The sequence below is a fragment of the Mustela nivalis genome (genome assembly GCF_964662115.1).
Source record: "Mustela nivalis genome assembly, chromosome: 7".
Classification (NCBI taxonomy): domain Eukaryota; kingdom Metazoa; phylum Chordata; class Mammalia; order Carnivora; family Mustelidae; genus Mustela; species Mustela nivalis.
The window spans coordinates 26387-44278 of NC_139026.1; the positions used below are offsets into that span (position 1 = coordinate 26387).

Sequence of the window (17892 nt, forward strand, 5' to 3'; positions counted from 1 at the left end):
AGGGAGTTACTCTTCTGCCACAGTTAACAAACTGACGTGTTGGAAAGCTGGTGCCCCAACTGCTGGCCCCAATAGGCCACACCTCTCAACCCCTTTTGCATCTAGGTAGGGTCATGTCACAGAGTTCTGGAACTGATCTGGGTGGAAATGATATGTGCTACTCTAACCCTAACCCACAAAGGCCTCCTGCTCAAGCCTGCCTGCTCTCCTCACCCTTCTGCTTGCTGGATGTAGGTATCCTGGATGACTTGAAGTCTGTATGTTGAAAATAGTAGCACTTCCTTTGTCCTGGTCCCTAAATGACTATAATGAGAAGAGAGCCCTGCCCCCCCATCCCTACCAGTGTTGCAAACTGGACTTTCTGAAAACAAGAAATGAAATCTGTTTTATTAAGTTCTTGAGTCTTAGGGGTTTAGCTGTCAAAGTAGCTGGTGTTTCCTCAGCTGATACTCGAGTGGTGTTCTAGAGGCCTCACTGGGCCTGCCTTGGAAGTCCTTGCCTGGACCAGCAAATAGTGTTGTACTGGCTGCTCAATATACCTTGACAACTGGGGAAGTTAACACAAGATCAATTTGCATAGCCACCATGTCCACTGTGAGATGGACTTATGTCCAGGGAATGGCTTTAGATCAAAACGAGTACCCTACAATCCCTGAAAACTTCAAGTGCCTCCGCCACCCCCCCACCCTGCCCAGTGCATAGCAACCTTGGCAAAGTCTGCACCTCCCTGCAGGGGAGGCCACAGGGAAGACTTAGCACGGCCTTGGGTGTTTCCGCCCGGTCTTTCCCTCTGGCACAGGGCTCAGGTCCGTGAGTGACTCATGTCCAGGAACTGGAGGAGGAGCTGGAGCGACTTTCCTGCGTGGTGAGTCAAGTGCAGGCCAGGTCCTGAGACCCAGGGTCTTCCAGCACCACCCAAGCCTCCACCGGCACTCCCTGTGTGTCCTGGAGGGTGTCTCCGTGGCCAGTGAGCCAATGCAACGGTCTCTGAGTCCACATCACTATGTTTGACCAACATGATGACCACACCCGCCTAGCCGCGTGGCCTCTGCCACCCCATTATCTCCTCGTTCTGTTTCATCTCACCCTACAGCAGCCTCCCCAGAGCCTCTCAGGAGGGTTGCTGCTCCCCTGCCTTCTCCAAACTACAGCCTTTATGATCTTGGTGATGGAGGGATGTCCTCCAGGCCCTCTTAGAGGATACATGGGGGACAACTGAGCAGGGGAAGCACAGTATCTTCATGTCCCAGACTTTGGATGTCTTTTTCTCCACTGCTAAAAAGAAACGACAGGCTCCAAAATGTAGTCACTTTTGCTAAGCCCCCCAAGACTTATAACCTAGCCTAACTGCAGTTTCAGCCTCTCCCAGTAGGGGAATTTCAACCGGTCAGTCTGGAATTTCCTGGTCAGCCCAGTGAGGTCGTCTGTGTGATGAGACCCCTGCCTTCCGGAAGGAAAGGGGACCTTGCCTGAAGCAATCCACTCTTTTTACTTCCTTGTCTCCTTTCTTCTGCCTCTAAAATCCTCCCAGTTTGTACGACTCCTTGGAGCTCCCTTCTTCTTACTGGATGGGATGCTGCCTGATCCAAGAATCACTGAATAAAGCTAATTAGATCTTTACATCTATTCAGTTGAATTTTGTTTTTCAACACCACCAAGCCAAGGACTTTTCAGCATCTCAGCTTCATCACATGGGCTGTCGTGAGCCCTGGTTTTAATTGCTAGTGCTGGGTCAATACCATCCCAGTCCCTCAGATCCAGAAGGATGCTCACTGTCAGTCTCACCTGATTTAGGGTCATCTTCCTCCAATATCCATTCCTCAGGACTTTGCTGAAGGAGATGTGCAAAATGGTGCAGTTCCCTTGGTGTCTAAGTCTTCTCTCCTGCGTTTACATTAAAGTGCCCCTGTCTTGACCTGGAAGGCTAGACTCTGACCCCCGGAGGAGCTTACACCACAGCCTTACGTTCCTCAAGCCCTGGGACCCATGCACTGACATCTGACCCCAGCCCCCGAGGCCAGACCCGCACCAGGCTCTGCAGTAGGGGTCCCGGTGGCCACATACATGGAGTCTAGAATCTGCTGCTAAACACTGGATCTCCTTGAGAAGATGCTCAGTCTGAGCCCCGTCCAGTCCCTTGAAAGAAAGCACTGGAAAGGGAAAACTGAAAAATTAGCATTCCTGATGAAATTGCACAGGCAATGATCTGATGACCTTTAATGATGGCATAATCTGTTTTGGAAACCGGTCACCAGCCCAGCTGCGTGTCATTCACGGTAAAGTGATCTGTAACCAGAGGTTGTTTTGTATCTAGACGAACAGCGATTCTCTTTCCTGCCCTGAATGAATCTTTGAGGTAGTCTCTCGGAGGCTTTCCCCTTGCATGCAAGACTGAATGAAACTTGAAAGACCTCCCCCCTGCTGGTAACTCAGTTGACAGGTTGACTTCATCTCGCCACCTTGCTGTCACCCAGGTGAGCCCTGTCTTCCCCAACCCCCTGCGGAACACTGTCCCTGTCTGGCACTCCTCATGGTCGTGGCCCTGCACCACTGTATGACAATAATGGTAGGAATAATACAGACTTGCCACATCCCGGCCAAGGCTAAGCCTCGCTTACGTCAACTAAGAGCAACAGCTCACAACTGGGCAGAGAGTAGGAGAGGGCGCTTGGACACCAGGGAAGGCCTCACTGAGACAGTGACATCCCAATGGACCTGAAGGAGGTGGGGAGATAGCCAAGGCTGATGTAAGGTCGAGAATTTCAGGTAGGGAACGGCAAGGTCAGAGGCCTGGGGCCAGAGGGTACCTACTGATCTGCAGTGAGTGGGGCAGGGGCAGAGGGACGGCAGACCCAGAGGCACACCACTGCACGCCAGCCACGGCACTCCAGGGCAGTAAACCTCCCACCGGCTCAAAACTGCACGCCCTTTCTGGGAGCCTTCCCAAAGCCCTCTCCTTTCCAGTGGGTGCCATGAGAGCCTCCCAGTCAGCACCTTGTTAAAGAAAGAATTATTCCTGACACCTGTTAAAATGCTAAGGTAGTTGGTGGGAATGCAACCTGGTGCAGCCACTCTACAACAGTACAGAGAGTCCACAAAATGCTAAAAATAGAGCTACCCTATGATCCAGTCACTCCGCTACTGTACATTTGCCCAAAGAATACAAGAAGATTAATCCAAAAAGATACATGCACCCTGGGTTTATTGCAACATTATTTACAATAGCCAAATTATGGAAGTGGCCCAAGTGTCCATGGTCCACGGACTGACGAGCAGGTAAAGGAGAAGCGGCAGATCTCTACAGCAGGATAGGACTCAGCCACCGAAAAGAATGAAATCTTGCCATTTGCAATGGCATGGATAGAGCTACATATTACAGTGCTAAGTAAAATAAATCAGAAAAAGATAAATATATGAATCCACTCATATGCAGAATTTAAGAAACAAAACAAATAAACAAAAGAAAAAAGAGACAAACCAAGAAACAGACTCCTAACAACAGAGAACAACCAGGCAGTTACCAGAGGGGGTGAGGATGAGCTAGGCAGTGGGGGCCAGGAGGACACTGACCGCACGAGCAGTGAGGAAAGTGTGAAACTGCTGGCCTGTGACTTTGTGCCCCCGAGACTAATGGGACACTGTATGTCAGCTCACCAGAATTTTGTAGAAAGGACACATTTAACCAGTGAAGACAGTAAGCACACGTTATTCAGGACCATCACGGTACGTACACAGACCACTGCGATGGAATTTCGTGGTGGGGGCTCAGGCCTGGTTGCGGCATGGGTAAGTGAGACCCCTATGATAATGGGGTTCAGAACATGCCACCCCCAGCGATGACGCCTTGCACACTGCATAGTTCAAGGTGAAGGGGTCTGAGAAAACAGCAGAAGCAGGACGGTCACTCTAACCTCCCCGCCCTTGTCCCCTGAAACAGGCCATCAAACCCTCCTGTAAGAGGCACCCTCCCTGTCCCCAGAGAACAGGAACAGCCTTGTGCCAGAGACAAAGGGAAGAAGCCCAACAAACGGGCACCCCCAGTTCACTTCACCAGCCTCGTACACCTCAACCTGCCACAATCTCCCACAGCTATCCAGTCCCCATCCAACCAAGCACAAAATACGCAGGTTTAACTGTTTCTCCAGGTCATTTCCTTATGAAGTCTCCCATGTCAGGTGAAGCTTATAAAATTAAACAAATGCATGGGCTTTCTCCTGTTAATCTTTATCAGTTTAAAGATAAACTGATAGGGACCCTATGAGGGTCCAGGAAAACTTGATCTACAATAGCCAAGCTGCAAGTGGGGGTCAGTGGGAATGCCCGACTGCTTCACAAGAAAAAATCATCAGGGGTGAGGGGGGTTCTGGTTCAACCAACCTGCCAGGATTCTGGCCAAGGACAGGTCAGGGGAATCAGACATCAGCAGGGGGGCGGGGGGGAGGAGAAGATAGAGAACCTGATCAGAGGGGGCCCCTGGGAGGCTCAGTCAGTTAACCATCCAGATGCCTTCCACTCACAACATGATCTTGGGGTCCTGGGCTGAAGCCCTATGTCGGGCTCCCTGCTCGGTGGGGAGCCTGCTTCCCCCTCTGCTCCCCCTCCACCCCGTGTGCTCTCTCTCTCAAATAAATAGATAAAATCTCGAAGAAGAAGAAGAACCTGATCAGATACGGAGGGGAAGCGCTTTTGCTAAAACTGGGATTTACAAGGAGGTGCACAGATGGGCCTAGGAGCCAGTTCAGGAGCCTGACTGAAGTTTGGTCAAGGAAACCTCCCTCCCTTGGTTGAGAGAGGCACCCACCTGCTGTGCCCTTCTGGAACTGCGGCCAACCACACCACATCAAGGTGGCTGCAGGGGAGGAAATCCCCCCCGGGTGGGCAAGAACAGGAACAGTGGTTGCTGAGGGCAACAAGGATGGAGCTGGAGGCCTCCACAGATGGCTTCTGATGTCCTGGGTCCCCACATTAGCCAGCCCCTTCTCGTTCTCACTGAAGACACTCACCCACCCCACCCACCCCACACAGGCCCAAGAGACAGAGGCCTCTCCGCCTTTGTCCTAGGTACAGAAAGACAAGACCAGCACCACTCATTGCAAGGCCCCTCTCCTAACTGTGGGCGTCAGTTCCAAATTAGCAATGTCCCAGGCGTCCAGAGCCACATCATGCGGCTGGCAGGCTGCCTCCCATCAGGCCTCTATCCCAAGCTGACCCTCCTGCCAGCTCCTGCAGCAATGCCAAAAAAGAACTCACATCTCCAAAAGACTCAGGCGCCTGCAGAGGCTTGGCTTTGAACAAACATAGCTGGCAGCACACAGACCTTCCCCCTACCTAGAGGTCAGGGCCGGGCTGGTGCAGCCGTCCCGTGTGCACACACCTGAGCAGCCTTCAGGAGCCGCAGGGGGAGATGCCAGCCTTTTGCGTAACATTACAACCGCAGGCAGGCTCTTCCCAAGAATCAGGGCAGGTCCTTGGCTGCCTGGGGTAGTTTCCAGCTTGCGGCTGAAAGGGAAGAAAGTGCTTTTGGTTAACTCCTTTTAAACTCCAATTCACAGCGCCGACCAGCTGTGATAGCTCCAATTACAGGTTCAAAGATTTCTGGGCCACAGAAAAACTTCCTGTCCTGGCCACTCAGCCCCATACCGCTCCCACGCAAAGGCCCAGAAACCACCCTGGAACGAGCCGCCAAGGGGTTGGGTTGCCAGAGACTGGACCCTTCCTTTCCCCACAAGGTCAGCAGCAAGTCTTGACCACAACCCTGAGCCCCATCTCTGAGAGTTCCTGCCCTTCAAATTTTGCTCCCCCACACTCCCCCTTGTCTTGAGCTTTCATGTTTTGTCAGGAAAATGCCAGCTCCCCAGCTGGGGTGCGGCTTCAGTGGAAGCTGTGCCCTGTTCACCAACCCTTGTTCCCAGAGGCCATTCAGGGCGCTGTCCACTCTCCCGTCAGTTCCAGGGTCAGGAGCCTCCCCAACCAGAAACCCAGGTCCTGGTCTTCCTGAGGTCAGAGGTCCCAGAGGGATGCCCTGAGCTTGTGGGGGAAACTGAGGCCAGAAAGCTGCCCTGGAGAGTTTCCCAGGGTGGGGGGAGCTGCCCTAGGGAGCTGAGCTGCGGGCTGGGGGCCCCAGTTACTGCAGAGTAAAACACCCAGCTAACCTTCCTCCTGGGCACGCCCTCTGCCTTCGAGACGGCTGAACCAACTGGGGACCACAAAAGTGAAGTCATCTGTCCAAGGTGGTCCAGTGATGGAGCCAGAGCCTACTCGTCTCCTGCCGGTGGGTTCTTCCCATTGGGTAACCCCAAGGCAGGCCAGACCCCAGACACCCGGACGCACACGCACCCAATACACACACACGCGGAGACGCGTGCACGGAGGGGAAAGGGTTTGAAGGAGTTTGCTCTCTCGCCGGAAGTAACGTTGGGGGAAAAGCCAGCAGTCGGCGGGTTCCACCGCTCCGTTCCGCGCGGCTCATGCAGCGATGCCCACACCCCCCGCGCGTTCAGGGCCTTTCCAAAAGGACCCAGAAACCCAGTCCGAGGTGCGGGGGCCCCGCCCGACCCCGCGCGCCGCTCCAGCCGGGCCCGCTCCAGCCCCTCCAACGGCCTCGGGGCACGAAGGGGGCCGAGCGCGAGCCGCCCAGCGCCCCGCGCCCCCAAGCCCAACCCCGACCCAGTCCGGACCCAAGCAGGCCCCGCCCCCTGGCGGCCCCGCCCCCCGCGAGCCCCGCCCCGGCCCGCCGCGCGCGGAGGGTCACGGGACCGCAGGGCGGGGACGGGGGCGGGGCGGGGCCGAGGCGGAAGCGCCCGCGTAGGGCACCGCTGTCCGCTGTCGGGACCCGCCCCTCCTCGGCCGGGTACTGGCCTCGTCCAGCCGCGCCGGACCCGGGGGTCAGTGTCATGTGACTTCTGTCCCTGACCACGAGCCTGAGCCGCAGCCTTCAGGTGAAGAGGGTCCGATCGCCCGAGAATCAGGTGGCCTGGTCCCCGGGGGTCTCCAGAGAGTTATATCCCAGGCTACGGTCTCCTGGGTTCTGTTGGGGTCAGTGGTCTCCGGAGGTCCGCTGGGACTTCAGGAAGGGGTTGTCTGGGTCGGGGAGTATTTGAATCTGGGGTCTCAAGAAGGGGGTAGTGCCTGGGTCTGGGGTCTCAGGCGAGAGGTAGCTCCTGGATTTGATGTCTCCGGGGAGAGGTAACGCCTAGATTTGGGGGCCTCAGGGGAGAGGTAGCGCCTAGATTTGGAGTCTCGGGAGAGGTAACTCCTGGATTTGGGGGTCTCTGGGGAGAGGTAGTGCCTGGATTTGGAGTCTCTGGGGAGAGGTAACGCCTAAATTTGGGGGTCTCGGGGGAGAGATAGCACCTGGATCTGGGGGTCTCAGGGGAGAAGTAGGGCCTGGATTTGGGGTCTCTGGGGAGAGGTAACTCCTGGATTTGGGGGTCTCGGGGGAGAGGTAGTGCCTGGATTTTGGGATATCTGGGGAGAGGTAGTATCTGGATTTGGGGTCTCAGGGGAAGATAGTGCTTGGATCTGGGGTCTCTGGGGTAGAGCATGCTGGAGCCAGTTTGCTTTCTCTCCCAAGGGTCTCTTGTGACAGTCCCGTCCTTGCTGTGTGCCATGGTGGCGCTGTGGGCTCTCGCTCTGGCCTTGGCCCTAGGCCTGGCCACTGCTGGCCCACCTAACATCATGCTGATCTTTGCTGATGACCTGGGCTATGGGGACCTGGGCTCCTATGGGCACCCCAGCTCCACCACCCCCAACCTGGACCAGCTGGCCGCAGGCGGGCTGCGCTTCACCGATTTCTATGTGCCCATGTCTCTGTGCACACCCTCCCGGTAAGTGAGGGGGCATCTCCCAGATTCACTCTGGGCTCCAGCCGGGGAGGCAGAGGGCTCTGTCTCTTTGGAGAGGTTCGCATTTCTCTGTCGTCCTCCCCTCTCATCCCTCCGTGTGTCCATTTCACCCTGAGTTTCCCTCTGGCTCGCGGACTCTGACTTGCCTTATAGGGCTGCGCTCCTGACCGGCCGACTCCCAGTCCGGATGGGCCTGTACCCTGGAGTTCTGGAGCCCAGCTCCCGAGGGGGCCTGCCTCTGGAGGAGGTGACCCTGGCTGAGGTCCTGGCTGCCCGAGGCTACCTCACAGGGATAGCTGGCAAGTGGCACCTTGGGGTGGGGCCTGAGGGGGCCTTTCTGCCCCCCCACCAGGGCTTCCATCGATTCCTGGGCATCCCGTACTCCCATGACCAGGTAGGAACCTCCAGGGCCCTCAACCACCCTCCTCCCCACCCCTGACCAGTCGCCTTCCCCTTAACCCCTTGAGCCCCACCCCCCAGCCCAGACTCCTGAATGGACCTGCTCCGCCAGGGCCCTTGCCAGAACCTGACCTGCTTTCCGCCGTCCACCCCCTGTGATGGCAGCTGTGACCAGGGCCTGGTCCCTATCCCGCTGTTGGCCAACCTGTCCGTGGAAGCGCAGCCCCCCTGGCTACCTGGACTGGAGGCCCGCTACGTGGCTTTCGCCCGTGACCTCATGGCTGACGCCCAGCGCCAGGGCCGGCCATTTTTCCTGTACTATGCCTCTCACGTGAGTGACCGTGGCCTTGTCCCCTGAGCTGCCCTTGACCCCTAGCCTGCGCTGACTCCTGTCTCCACCCACAGCACACCCACTACCCCCAGTTCAGCGGGCAGAGCTTCTCCGGGCGCTCAGGCCGAGGGCCATTTGGGGACTCCCTGATGGAGCTGGACGCAGCCGTGGGAGCCCTGATGACCGCTGTGGGGGACCTGGGGCTGCTCGGAGAGACGCTGGTTATCTTCACTGCAGACAACGGGTTTGCTGTGGCAGGGGGTGGGGACGTGCTGGCTGACGCCTCACTGGCCGGTCCCTGGGGCCTCCCCATCCTGACCACTGGCTGAGGACGTACAGCTAAGGGTGTCCGGGGGGATGCTGGCTGTGTTACGGTGACCCATGGGGCATGTGGGAAGCTGGGGGCCACAGGTGTGTGGAGGTACTGGTCTAGGACACAGAGGGGACAGGTGTGTGCTGGCCACTTCTGCGCACAGTGTGGAACTCTGGGGTCATCCTGAGCACCACTGACAGCTTCCTTGTGTGCCCCAGGCCTGAGACCATGAGGATGTCCCATGGCGGCTGCTCTGGCCTTCTTCGTTGTGGAAAGGGAACCACCTTTGAGGGTGGTGTCCGGGAGCCTGCCTTGGCCTTCTGGCCAGGCCACATCGCTCCTGGTCAGTCTGCAGGCCCCCTCCTCACAAACCCTCGGCCCCACCTCCCCAACCCCGATGGCCAGTGGAGTGATCACACAGCCTTCTGCCTCCAGGGGTGACCCATGAGCTGGCCAGCTCCCTGGACCTGCTGCCCACCCTGGCTACACTGACAGGGGCTCCACTGCCCAACGTCACGTTGGATGGTGTCGACCTCAGCCCCCTGCTGCTGGGCACAGGCAAGGTAAGGCTTATGACCCTGGGACCCTGGCCGTCCGGCGTCCAGATGGGGCTGCCAGTGGGGCTTCTTGGGTGAGCGAGGAGCAGCTCCATGTCCAGGGCCTGACACAAGGCCACTGGCTCCAGGCAGATGCACATGAGCGCTGGGGGCCCCCTGCCCACTCTGTGATCCCTGACTCTGCCCCCAGAGCCCTCGGCAGTCTCTCTTCTTCTACTCGGCTTACCCAGACGAGGTCCATGGGGTCTTTGCTGTGCGGAGTGGGAAATACAAAGCTCACTTCTTCACCCAGGGTAATTTCCTCTCCCCCAGCCCTGCGGACCCCTCGCAGCCCCAGAGCCCAGCCCCTCCTGCCCCTCGCCCAGACGTGCCCCCCCTCCCCAGGCTCCATCCACAGTGACACCACACCGGACCCCGCCTGCCACGCCTCTAACCCCCTGACTGCCCACGAGCCCCCGCTGCTCTTTGACTTGTCTGAGGACCCTGGTGAGAACTACAACCTTCTGGGAGGCGTGGCCGAGGTCGCCCCCGAGGCGATGCAGGCACTGAAGCAACTCCAGCTGCTCAAGGCCCAGTTTGACTCCTCGGTGACCTTCAGCCCCAGCCAGATGGCCCGTGGCGAGGACCCTGCCCTGCAGATCTGCTGTCAGCCTGGCTGCACCCCGCGGCCTTCCTGCTGCCACTGCCCAGAGCCCCAGGCCTGAGAGTGTGGGCAGGCCCGCCCAGGGCGCCTGCCCCACCCGGGATGGTTGGCGGCAGCAGTGTGGGTATGTGGAGGGGCTCTGTACCCAGTAACCTAATAACACCATGTGATACTCACAAGTGTGGGAATTCATCTGATCCTTATGATGACCCCAGAGGTAGGTGCTGTTCTGCCTGGGTTACAAATGAGGAAATCGGTGTGGAGAGGTTCAGCAACTTGTCTGAGGCCACCCAGCTGTTATGAGGTCAGGCTGGGATCTGAACCCAAGCACTGGGCTCCGGGAGCTGCCCATCGCCGTTGTGATTGTCAGTGCAAGCTGGGTTCCTGAGTGTGCGCGTGTCCCTCCCGGAAGCCAGGAAGCCACCGAAAGTGCTGTTGTGTGGCAGGAGCAGGGTGGGTGGGTGTGAGGGCAAGGTGGGCAGAGACCTTGAAGTTGCCGAGCACCCGTGAGCCCCAGGTGTGCCCGGACAGTCCGTGGGGGCACCACGACTGGGGCAGTGGGGGGTGGGGGGGGCAGGCTCTTCTCAGAAACCCCTCCGAGAGGCTGAGGGCTGAGAGTGGATGACGATTGCACACTCCAGGTGGGTAAGAGGAGACAAGCCCCTGGGATAACCCCCAGACCCTGCCTCTGTTTTCCACCTGCCCTGTCCCACCCAGCAGAGGAGGCGCAGCTCAGGGCTGGCTCCCTCCCTGCTCCACACTCTGCAGGCCGCACTCTCCAGCGGTGCTCAGCATTACGTTCAGGCTCCTTAGAAGCCTCATATCCTCTGAGGCCTTCCCCACTGCCCTCCCAACAGCCCTCAGCTCTGGTGTGCTGACTCAGCCGTCCTCTGGTGGGGCTGGTGTGCTCTCTGCAGAGGGGACTCCAACCACCCACCTGTACCCACGTGAGCAAAGTATAGACCTTGTAGTCACCTTGTGTGTGCACGCATGACAGGTGCACACGGATACCCATGCTCCCTCCCGGCCAGCTTGACAAGAAGAGCTTGTCTGGATGCTTGAGGGTGGTATCCACATCCTGCTGATAGACCCTCGCCTTCCCAGTGTTGGGCAGAGGCCCGTGGACGAGGAGGCATGGCCTCTCCGGAACCCAGTCTGAGCCAGTCACAATCCCATCCAGTGACTGGTCCCTGAATGCCACATGGCTAAGTCCTGGTCCACGAAAGGTCAGTCGTTGTCTGCCAGGTTCCCTGCAGCGTTCTTTCTTGGGGCAATGAGGGTGCGGTGCTCTCACTGTCCCGCCCAGACAGCCTGCAGCTGCTAAACCCATGTCCCCAGCCACCTAGCTCCAGAGCTCACGATATAATCAACACCACCGGCTTAAGCCGCTGCTGGGGGGTTCTCTGTCCCTTTCAGACCAAAGAAGTCTTGCTGGAATGAGACGCGGGATGCACGGCAACTGTGTCCACAGGCAGCCCAGGAGCTGCGCTGTTCATGCCTCAGATCCTGCTGTGTCTTGGAGCTGCCCCCACTAGGGCAGTGCTTTCCCTGGGGACCCTTGCAGCCAGTGATGCTGGTTAGGAGGGCCCAGATGAGCTGGGCGTGCCCTCTTGTAGGCTGCCCCTTCTCTTCTGGTGGGACACAGTCCCACCAGGCCCCTTGGTTCCAGAGGGAGGCCTGAGGAACTAAAGCAGGCCCACTGTCTGTGCGTGTCCGCCAGATACCCAAGTGCTCGGCAAGAACCACACCAGTGCTAACACCCATAAAGGCAGGGGCTGCTTTGGGCCCGCCACCCACTTGGCTGAAGTTAGCTCCACACAGAGGGCTGTGTGTGATGCTGAGGCCCAGATCACCAGAGGGAACCCCTCCCTGTTGCCAGGGCACTTCTTGTCTAGCGAAGGGTATGGGCGTCAGCCCTGAGATCTCTGAAAGGTGGGATTCGGGCACAATAGGGCCCCTTCCACCTGGGTGGGCGTGGGGGACATATGGCTATTACCTGAGAAGGGACACTAGGGGTACTGGAGGGTGCAAACTGTGTATGTATGTACAAAGCAGTAAAGCTACACACTTAGGTTGTCACATCTGTATTGTATACTTGAAGAGAAATGAGAATTTTGCGCTACGTGCCACAAATGAGGAGTGTGGGTCCTTTAGGAGCATAACCGCGGGGGGAGTGGGGATCCACCGCGGGGGGAGTGGGGATCCAGGTCACTGAGCACATCAGGGACGTTCCCCTGTTGGCTACGCTGAGACCCACCCGCTGCAGCGAAGGTTTGGGGAGAAGCAGACTGTCACCCTCCCAGCCCACTGGTGGTCTTGCTGGGATGGTGGTTTTGTTTCGTTTAAGATTTTATTTATTTATTTGACAGACAGAGATCACAAGTAGGCAGAGAGGCAGGCAGAGAGAGAGGAGGAAGCAGGCTCCCTGCAGAGCAGAGAGCCCAATGCGGGGCTTGATCCCAGGACCCCGGGACCATGACCTGAGCTAAAGGCAGAGGCTCAACCCACTGAGCCATCCAGGTGCCCCTTGCTGGGATGGTTTTGCAGCAGAAATGCTTGTCTCAGCGTTCTAGCTGCTCCCCGTCCAGTCACTTGTGCACATGTGCAAACACACACATGCGTACGGAGAGACACATACTAGCTCATATGTGTGAGCACACACACACTCGAGGTGGTCCTGAATGCTGTCTACAGTATCCCTGCTCTTCTCAGCTGCTGTTGATTTAAAAAAAAAAAAAAAAAAAGCCCCTTTCCCTGTGAGCGTAAGAGTCACCATTCCCCAGACGGGTAGCTTTCCGTTCCTACGGAGCAACGTCCTCCGGCAGCTGGGTCTCCTCTGGAAGGGGCTCTCTCTGCTTGCAATGGACGGAACAAACACAGCGGGGCTGCGGTGTCCCTCCAGGTGCGTTGGGAAGGAAGAGGCGAGGTCCGGAGCAGCGGGAGTGGCAGCAGGTGAGCAGCACCTGCTGAGGACCCCTCCCCCGACCACCCCCACTTGGGCACCTGCTCACCTGTCCCCCAAGTGACCAGAAGGGGGAGCAAAGGGGATGTTTTCACAGAGTAAAGCTTATATTTGCCTCTTGCCTGAATGTTTTTACTTAGGAAAGTACATGTATTTTTCAGAGCAGCCCAGGCAATGCCTGCAATCCCAGCCGAGTTCTCCGTGCTCTTGTAGATCGCGTCACCACAGCACTAACGCAGGTGTAACCTTTCCTTGCTGCACCCCAACACCGCCTTTCTGGGGTCTGATGGTCCATTCACCTTGACCCCTGGCCGGGTGCAGGGGTGATCCACAAAAGAGATGCCTTCCTGTCAGCCTCCGCAGCTCCCGTGTGTGAAGGTCCCTGTGAACCGTCGCAGCCGCGAGGGCCAAGGCGTGACAGCCCCTCCCCACACTGCGGCACAAACGGTATTTTGCTAGCAGCCCAACACCCCCCAACACCCCCAAGCAAGGAGGGAGAGCTGAGTCTCTCTCTCCAGGTGTTCTCAGAAGAAAGGGACCCAAGGGAGAAAGAGGGGTCTGGGGTGCCCTCTGAGCTGACAGGCAGCTAGGGCCCTAGAGAGAGCAGTTGTGGGAAGGTGGCCTGGCCCCGGACTCCCCAGCAGAAGTGGAAACATCTCATCACTTGGCAAACACTAGAACCACATGGGGCTGGAGCCTGCCCTGCCCAGGAGCACCCACTGCCCAGTGAGACCTGGAGGGAGGGGCCGTTGGTCTAGCAGCTGGCCATCACCCGGATGTGGATCTCCAGGTGGGGGGGGGGGACCCACAGAACAGAAGAAGGGGCTTCTTCTTACAGCAGAGCTGGGCCAGATTGGGGGCAGGAGCGGCCCATCGACTCTCGAGGCAGCCACTGACCCTCTGGGGCACACTTGTCATGCCTTCTCTTCCACCCTAGGAGTCCTCAGCACCATCTCACTAAATTTCCTTTGGTTAGAGACAGGGGCACCTGTGTGACTCAGTTAAGTGTCATGACTCTGGGGTCCTGGGATCGAGCCCCACATCAGGCTTCCCGCTCAGCCGGAAGTCTGCTTCTCCCTCTGCTCTTCTGTCTGCTTGTGTCCTCTCGGCCTCTCCATCAAATAAATAAATAAAATTTTTAAAAAGTTATACTGAATATATATATATATCTCAACCTAAAAAAATTTCAAGTTATCTAGAGTCCGTTTTTATGGTTTGGTTGTGATCACAAAATGCAGTTACAGAAGGAAGTGAAATACTAACCCCACACTCCTAATACCAGCAGATGTGGACTGGCGGGGACAGGAATGGTCCCTGCCAGAGGCTCCATGTAATGTGCCGTTTGGGGTGGACACAAGGCACAGCCCTGGGGAACCACCTGTGCCCATGCTGCCACCCTTGGGGTGGGTGTCATGTCTGAAGAGCACGACCTCCTTCTTCGTACCCTGCTGGGCAAGTCATCTCCCTGAGCTGCCTCCCCACGTGAGCCGCACAGGCCAGTCCCTACGTGGAGTCCCAAGCAAGGACAAGGCGGGTCCCGGTGACCGGTGGTGCTGCACCCACTCCTCTGCTGCCCTTCCCAGGAGCCTCCTCCGTGCCCCTTCCGCTGACCGCAGGTACAGGCCAACCTCATGCAGGACCCCCCCCCCTCAAGGAGAGCAGGCGGGTCGTGCCGTCCAGGGTCAGCATGTTCTGTGTAGGTAAAGGCCAAGGAGTGGCGAGGTCCACCGGGCCCTGAGTGGGGTTCCGGGTCACGGGGGCTTTGCACAGGTGCCAGGGGCCAACTGCCCCCAAATCTACGCAAAGGAAATAAATAATAAAATCCAGGTTCCCCTTTTTGCCATCAACTCAAATGATGGTTGAGACAGCTTTTAGGTAGATTGTTTAGTCCTCGTCTCTGCCGAGCTCTGTGCGTACAAGGACTTGATTCGCAGGTCTGAGGGAGCAGGACTCAGTGTGGCTGACTTTGGATTCAGTGGGTGCTCCCTCAGGACGGGCACCTGGGTGTCAGACAGGACCTGTCTGCTGGCTTGTACACCAACTCTGTAGAACAGGACCCAGGTGGTGGGAGTGGGGACGCATTCAGGGAGAGCTCCCGTGCTGTATCAACTCCTGGCCTTCACACCTGCACGGCTTCCACCACACCTGTCCACACCTGCAAACCAGCCATCTCACTGCAGTGGTTTCCACCTGAGGAGTGGTGAGGAGCCTGGTACCTGCTCTGCTCAGCACCGAGGCTGTTCCCTCATAGCCTCTCTTCAGAGGGGGCCACTTACTTCTGCATCCTGGGGGCAGCCTTGGATCCCTGCGTGGGAGCGCAGGAGGGCCTTCCCGCATGCTCCCTGGCCGTGGACTTTGCCCTCAGGGCCTCTCCCGAGGAGGTCAGAAATACGGCTGGGCTTTCAAGGATCCAAAGTTGGGGACAGGACTGCTGGCCTCAGCTGTGGCTGGACGACCCTCAGAGGGCTTCTTTGCTCTGCTCTCAACCCACCTATGAGAGGCTCTGAAGGGCAGAAAGTGTGCACTCCTGGGGCAGCCCCCCACCTGTGGGGGCCAGGAGCCAGCAGGTAAATGTTCCCGTTTCTCATCCTTCCAGTGATGGTTAAGGGAGCCTTGAGTTTGGCCTTCACACTGGTGTCTCCTCCCCCCTGCCTCTCTCCTACACACGCCTCACTGCAGCACCCTGTGGGTCTTCGGCAAGACCGGCAGCCTGGCCCTCCGCCCTTGGCCTTCCTCCGGCAGGAGACTGAGCACAGTGCTGAGCCCAGGAATGGCAGCACTCAGGACAAAGGCCAAGCACCCATGTCACAGGACCTCAAGGAGGAGCCTCTTGTCCTCCCAGAAGCTTTCCAGCAGCCACGACTGCTTGACTCCTCCTGCCCTGTCTGGTCTAGACCCGCCTCCTTGGGGTTTTCTCTTAGAGCCGAAAGCTTGGAGTCACACCTGTTCCATGGTCTAGTGTTGAAGTACTTTTCACAGACATCCAAAGAGAATGGTGTTCTCTACATGTAAAATACGGAATCCAGTGTGTATAATAATAAGCTTACTAAGTTGATTTTCGGGTCTATTTTTTCCTCCTTTTTCTGGCTGTTTTGTTTCTAACATTTCTGATCATGCATTTGTTGGTCTGTGTTTCAGAACTAGAGACTCAGGTGTGAAGGCCATCTTACATCACACGTGGCTCACTTCACAGTGGTGCAGGCTGCTTTGCTTTCATTGTCCTGCCTTCAATTCTTCATTGGATCCCTCGATCTCTCTCTGGTTGCAGACAAAATACAATAAAAACCCATGTATAGAAAGGAGACTGGAAAAAAATACACCAAAATATCAGTAAGAGTTGTCTTTGAGTTGCTATAAGAATTTTTTTTTTTTACCTCCCATTTTCTGCCCCTCCCAAAATTCCCACAATGACCATGAGCTCTTTATAATGGAAAAGACAAAACTTTAAAAAGACAAATTCTATTTTGTATAGTGTTTATGAGAATGGTGATGAGCACCAACTTGCCCGAGCTCTGCTCCCAGCCTGTCCAGAGGGCAAGTTTGTGCACGTCTCACCAGAGTCCTCAGACGGGTACTTTTCTTGTGGTCAAATAACCTTTTTTTGCTTGCAGTTAAATAATGCAATTTTTTTAATTCTTGGTTTTTCTGGGGATGTTTCTATTTGCATTTGGGGGGTCTCTCACGGGCACCTACAGTACAGGTAAGGATGAAGACATGTTCGTGCAGGAGAACAGCTGGGGAACAGAGGCTGCCGGCCTTCTTCATGCTCACCTAGTGTCTAGCGCAGGGCCTGCACATTTCCCCATAATAGCATGACTGTTTTCCATATTACTTTTCTTCATATCTGTCCAATATTTCAATTAAGTCAATATACCTTTAGTTGGTCAAAATTTGGATTATTTTTACTCTTTCAATATTTTAAACAAGAATGTGTATAGACGTTTTAATTCAGGATGCTCTCCTTAGCCAGGTCTCCAGAGATCAGAGTCCTGATACTAGAAGCTTGCTCACGTCCATGGGGTGGTTGGCAGGCATCAATACATGTGCCCAAGCCCTGCACTGAGCTCCAGGGCGAGGGCAGCAGCTGCACCCCTGCTCTCTCGGGCTCGTCTCCCACAGCCTCTGCCAGGGTTAGGGTTACCCAGCTCCCAGGCTCCAGCCCCCCAGCGACCAGGAGGAGGATAGGCCACCCAGCAACACACAGAGGACAGCGGCTGCCCTTGGGGTGCTCAGAGGTTCTAGGGCAGAAATAGGGTGGAGGGAGGGGGTTCTTGAGAGGGGCAGGGACCAGCCGATCCAGTGGGGAGCCACTGCGGGGAGCCACTGTGGAGTTTTAAGAGGGACAGTGCCCAAGAGAGTCAGTTATCATATGGTCTCACTTACTTGTGGAGCATAAGGAATAACACGGAGGACATGGGGAGACGGAGAAGAGAAGGGAGTTGGGGGAAATCAGAGGGGGAGAGGAACCATGAGAGGAACCATGAGAGACTGTGGACTCTGAGAAAAAAACTCTGAGAGTTTTGGAGGGGCGGGGGTGGGGGGGTTGGGTGAGTCTGCTGGTGGGTTTTAAGGAGGGCACAGGTTGCATGGAGCCCTGGGTGTGGTGCATACACAATGACTCCTGGAACACTGAAAAAAAATTAAATTTAATTTAAAAAAAAGAGAGAGAGATAGTGCCTGCTCCAGTTTCTGTTTAAAAACTCATCTAGGGGGCACCTGGGTGGCTCAGTGGGTTAAACCGCTGCCTTCGGCTGGGGTCATGATCTCAGGGTCCTGGGATCGAGTCCCACATCGGGCTCTCCGCTCAGCAGGGAGCCTGCTTCCTCCTCTCTCTCTGCCTGCC

At 56.6% G+C, this 17892-nt stretch overlaps 1 protein-coding gene and 1 long non-coding RNA gene across 7 annotated transcripts; one reads left to right on the forward strand and one right to left on the reverse strand.

Moving 5' to 3' along the window:
- Positions 1–3185: 3185 nt before the first annotated feature.
- On the reverse strand, positions 3186–6681 carry LOC309869573. Its single transcript, XR_014314270.1, has 2 exons — positions 6153–6681; positions 3186–5499 (listed from the first exon to the last, which is right to left on the reverse strand). It is a non-coding gene; the product is annotated as an uncharacterized lncRNA (long non-coding RNA).
- Positions 6682–6756: 75 nt separating this feature from the next.
- On the forward strand, positions 6757–10266 carry ARSA (arylsulfatase A). Of its 6 annotated transcripts, none has more exons than XM_082742737.1 (9): positions 6757–7035; positions 7574–7826; positions 7998–8238; positions 8356–8574; positions 8649–8818; positions 9106–9230; positions 9323–9450; positions 9635–9737; positions 9829–10266. In XM_082742737.1, the coding sequence occupies exons 2-9, from the start codon at positions 7609–7611 to the stop codon at positions 10146–10148; spliced, it is 1524 nt and encodes a 507-aa protein (XP_082598863.1). In that variant the 5' UTR covers positions 6757–7035; positions 7574–7608; the 3' UTR covers positions 10149–10266. The 6 variants fall into 6 exon arrangements, with proteins under 6 accessions (XP_082598863.1, XP_082598862.1, XP_082598866.1 ...); XM_082742736.1 differs by having other exon boundaries at positions 6757–6968; XM_082742738.1 differs by having other exon boundaries at positions 6765–6938.
- Positions 10267–17892: the final 7626 nt, after the last annotated feature.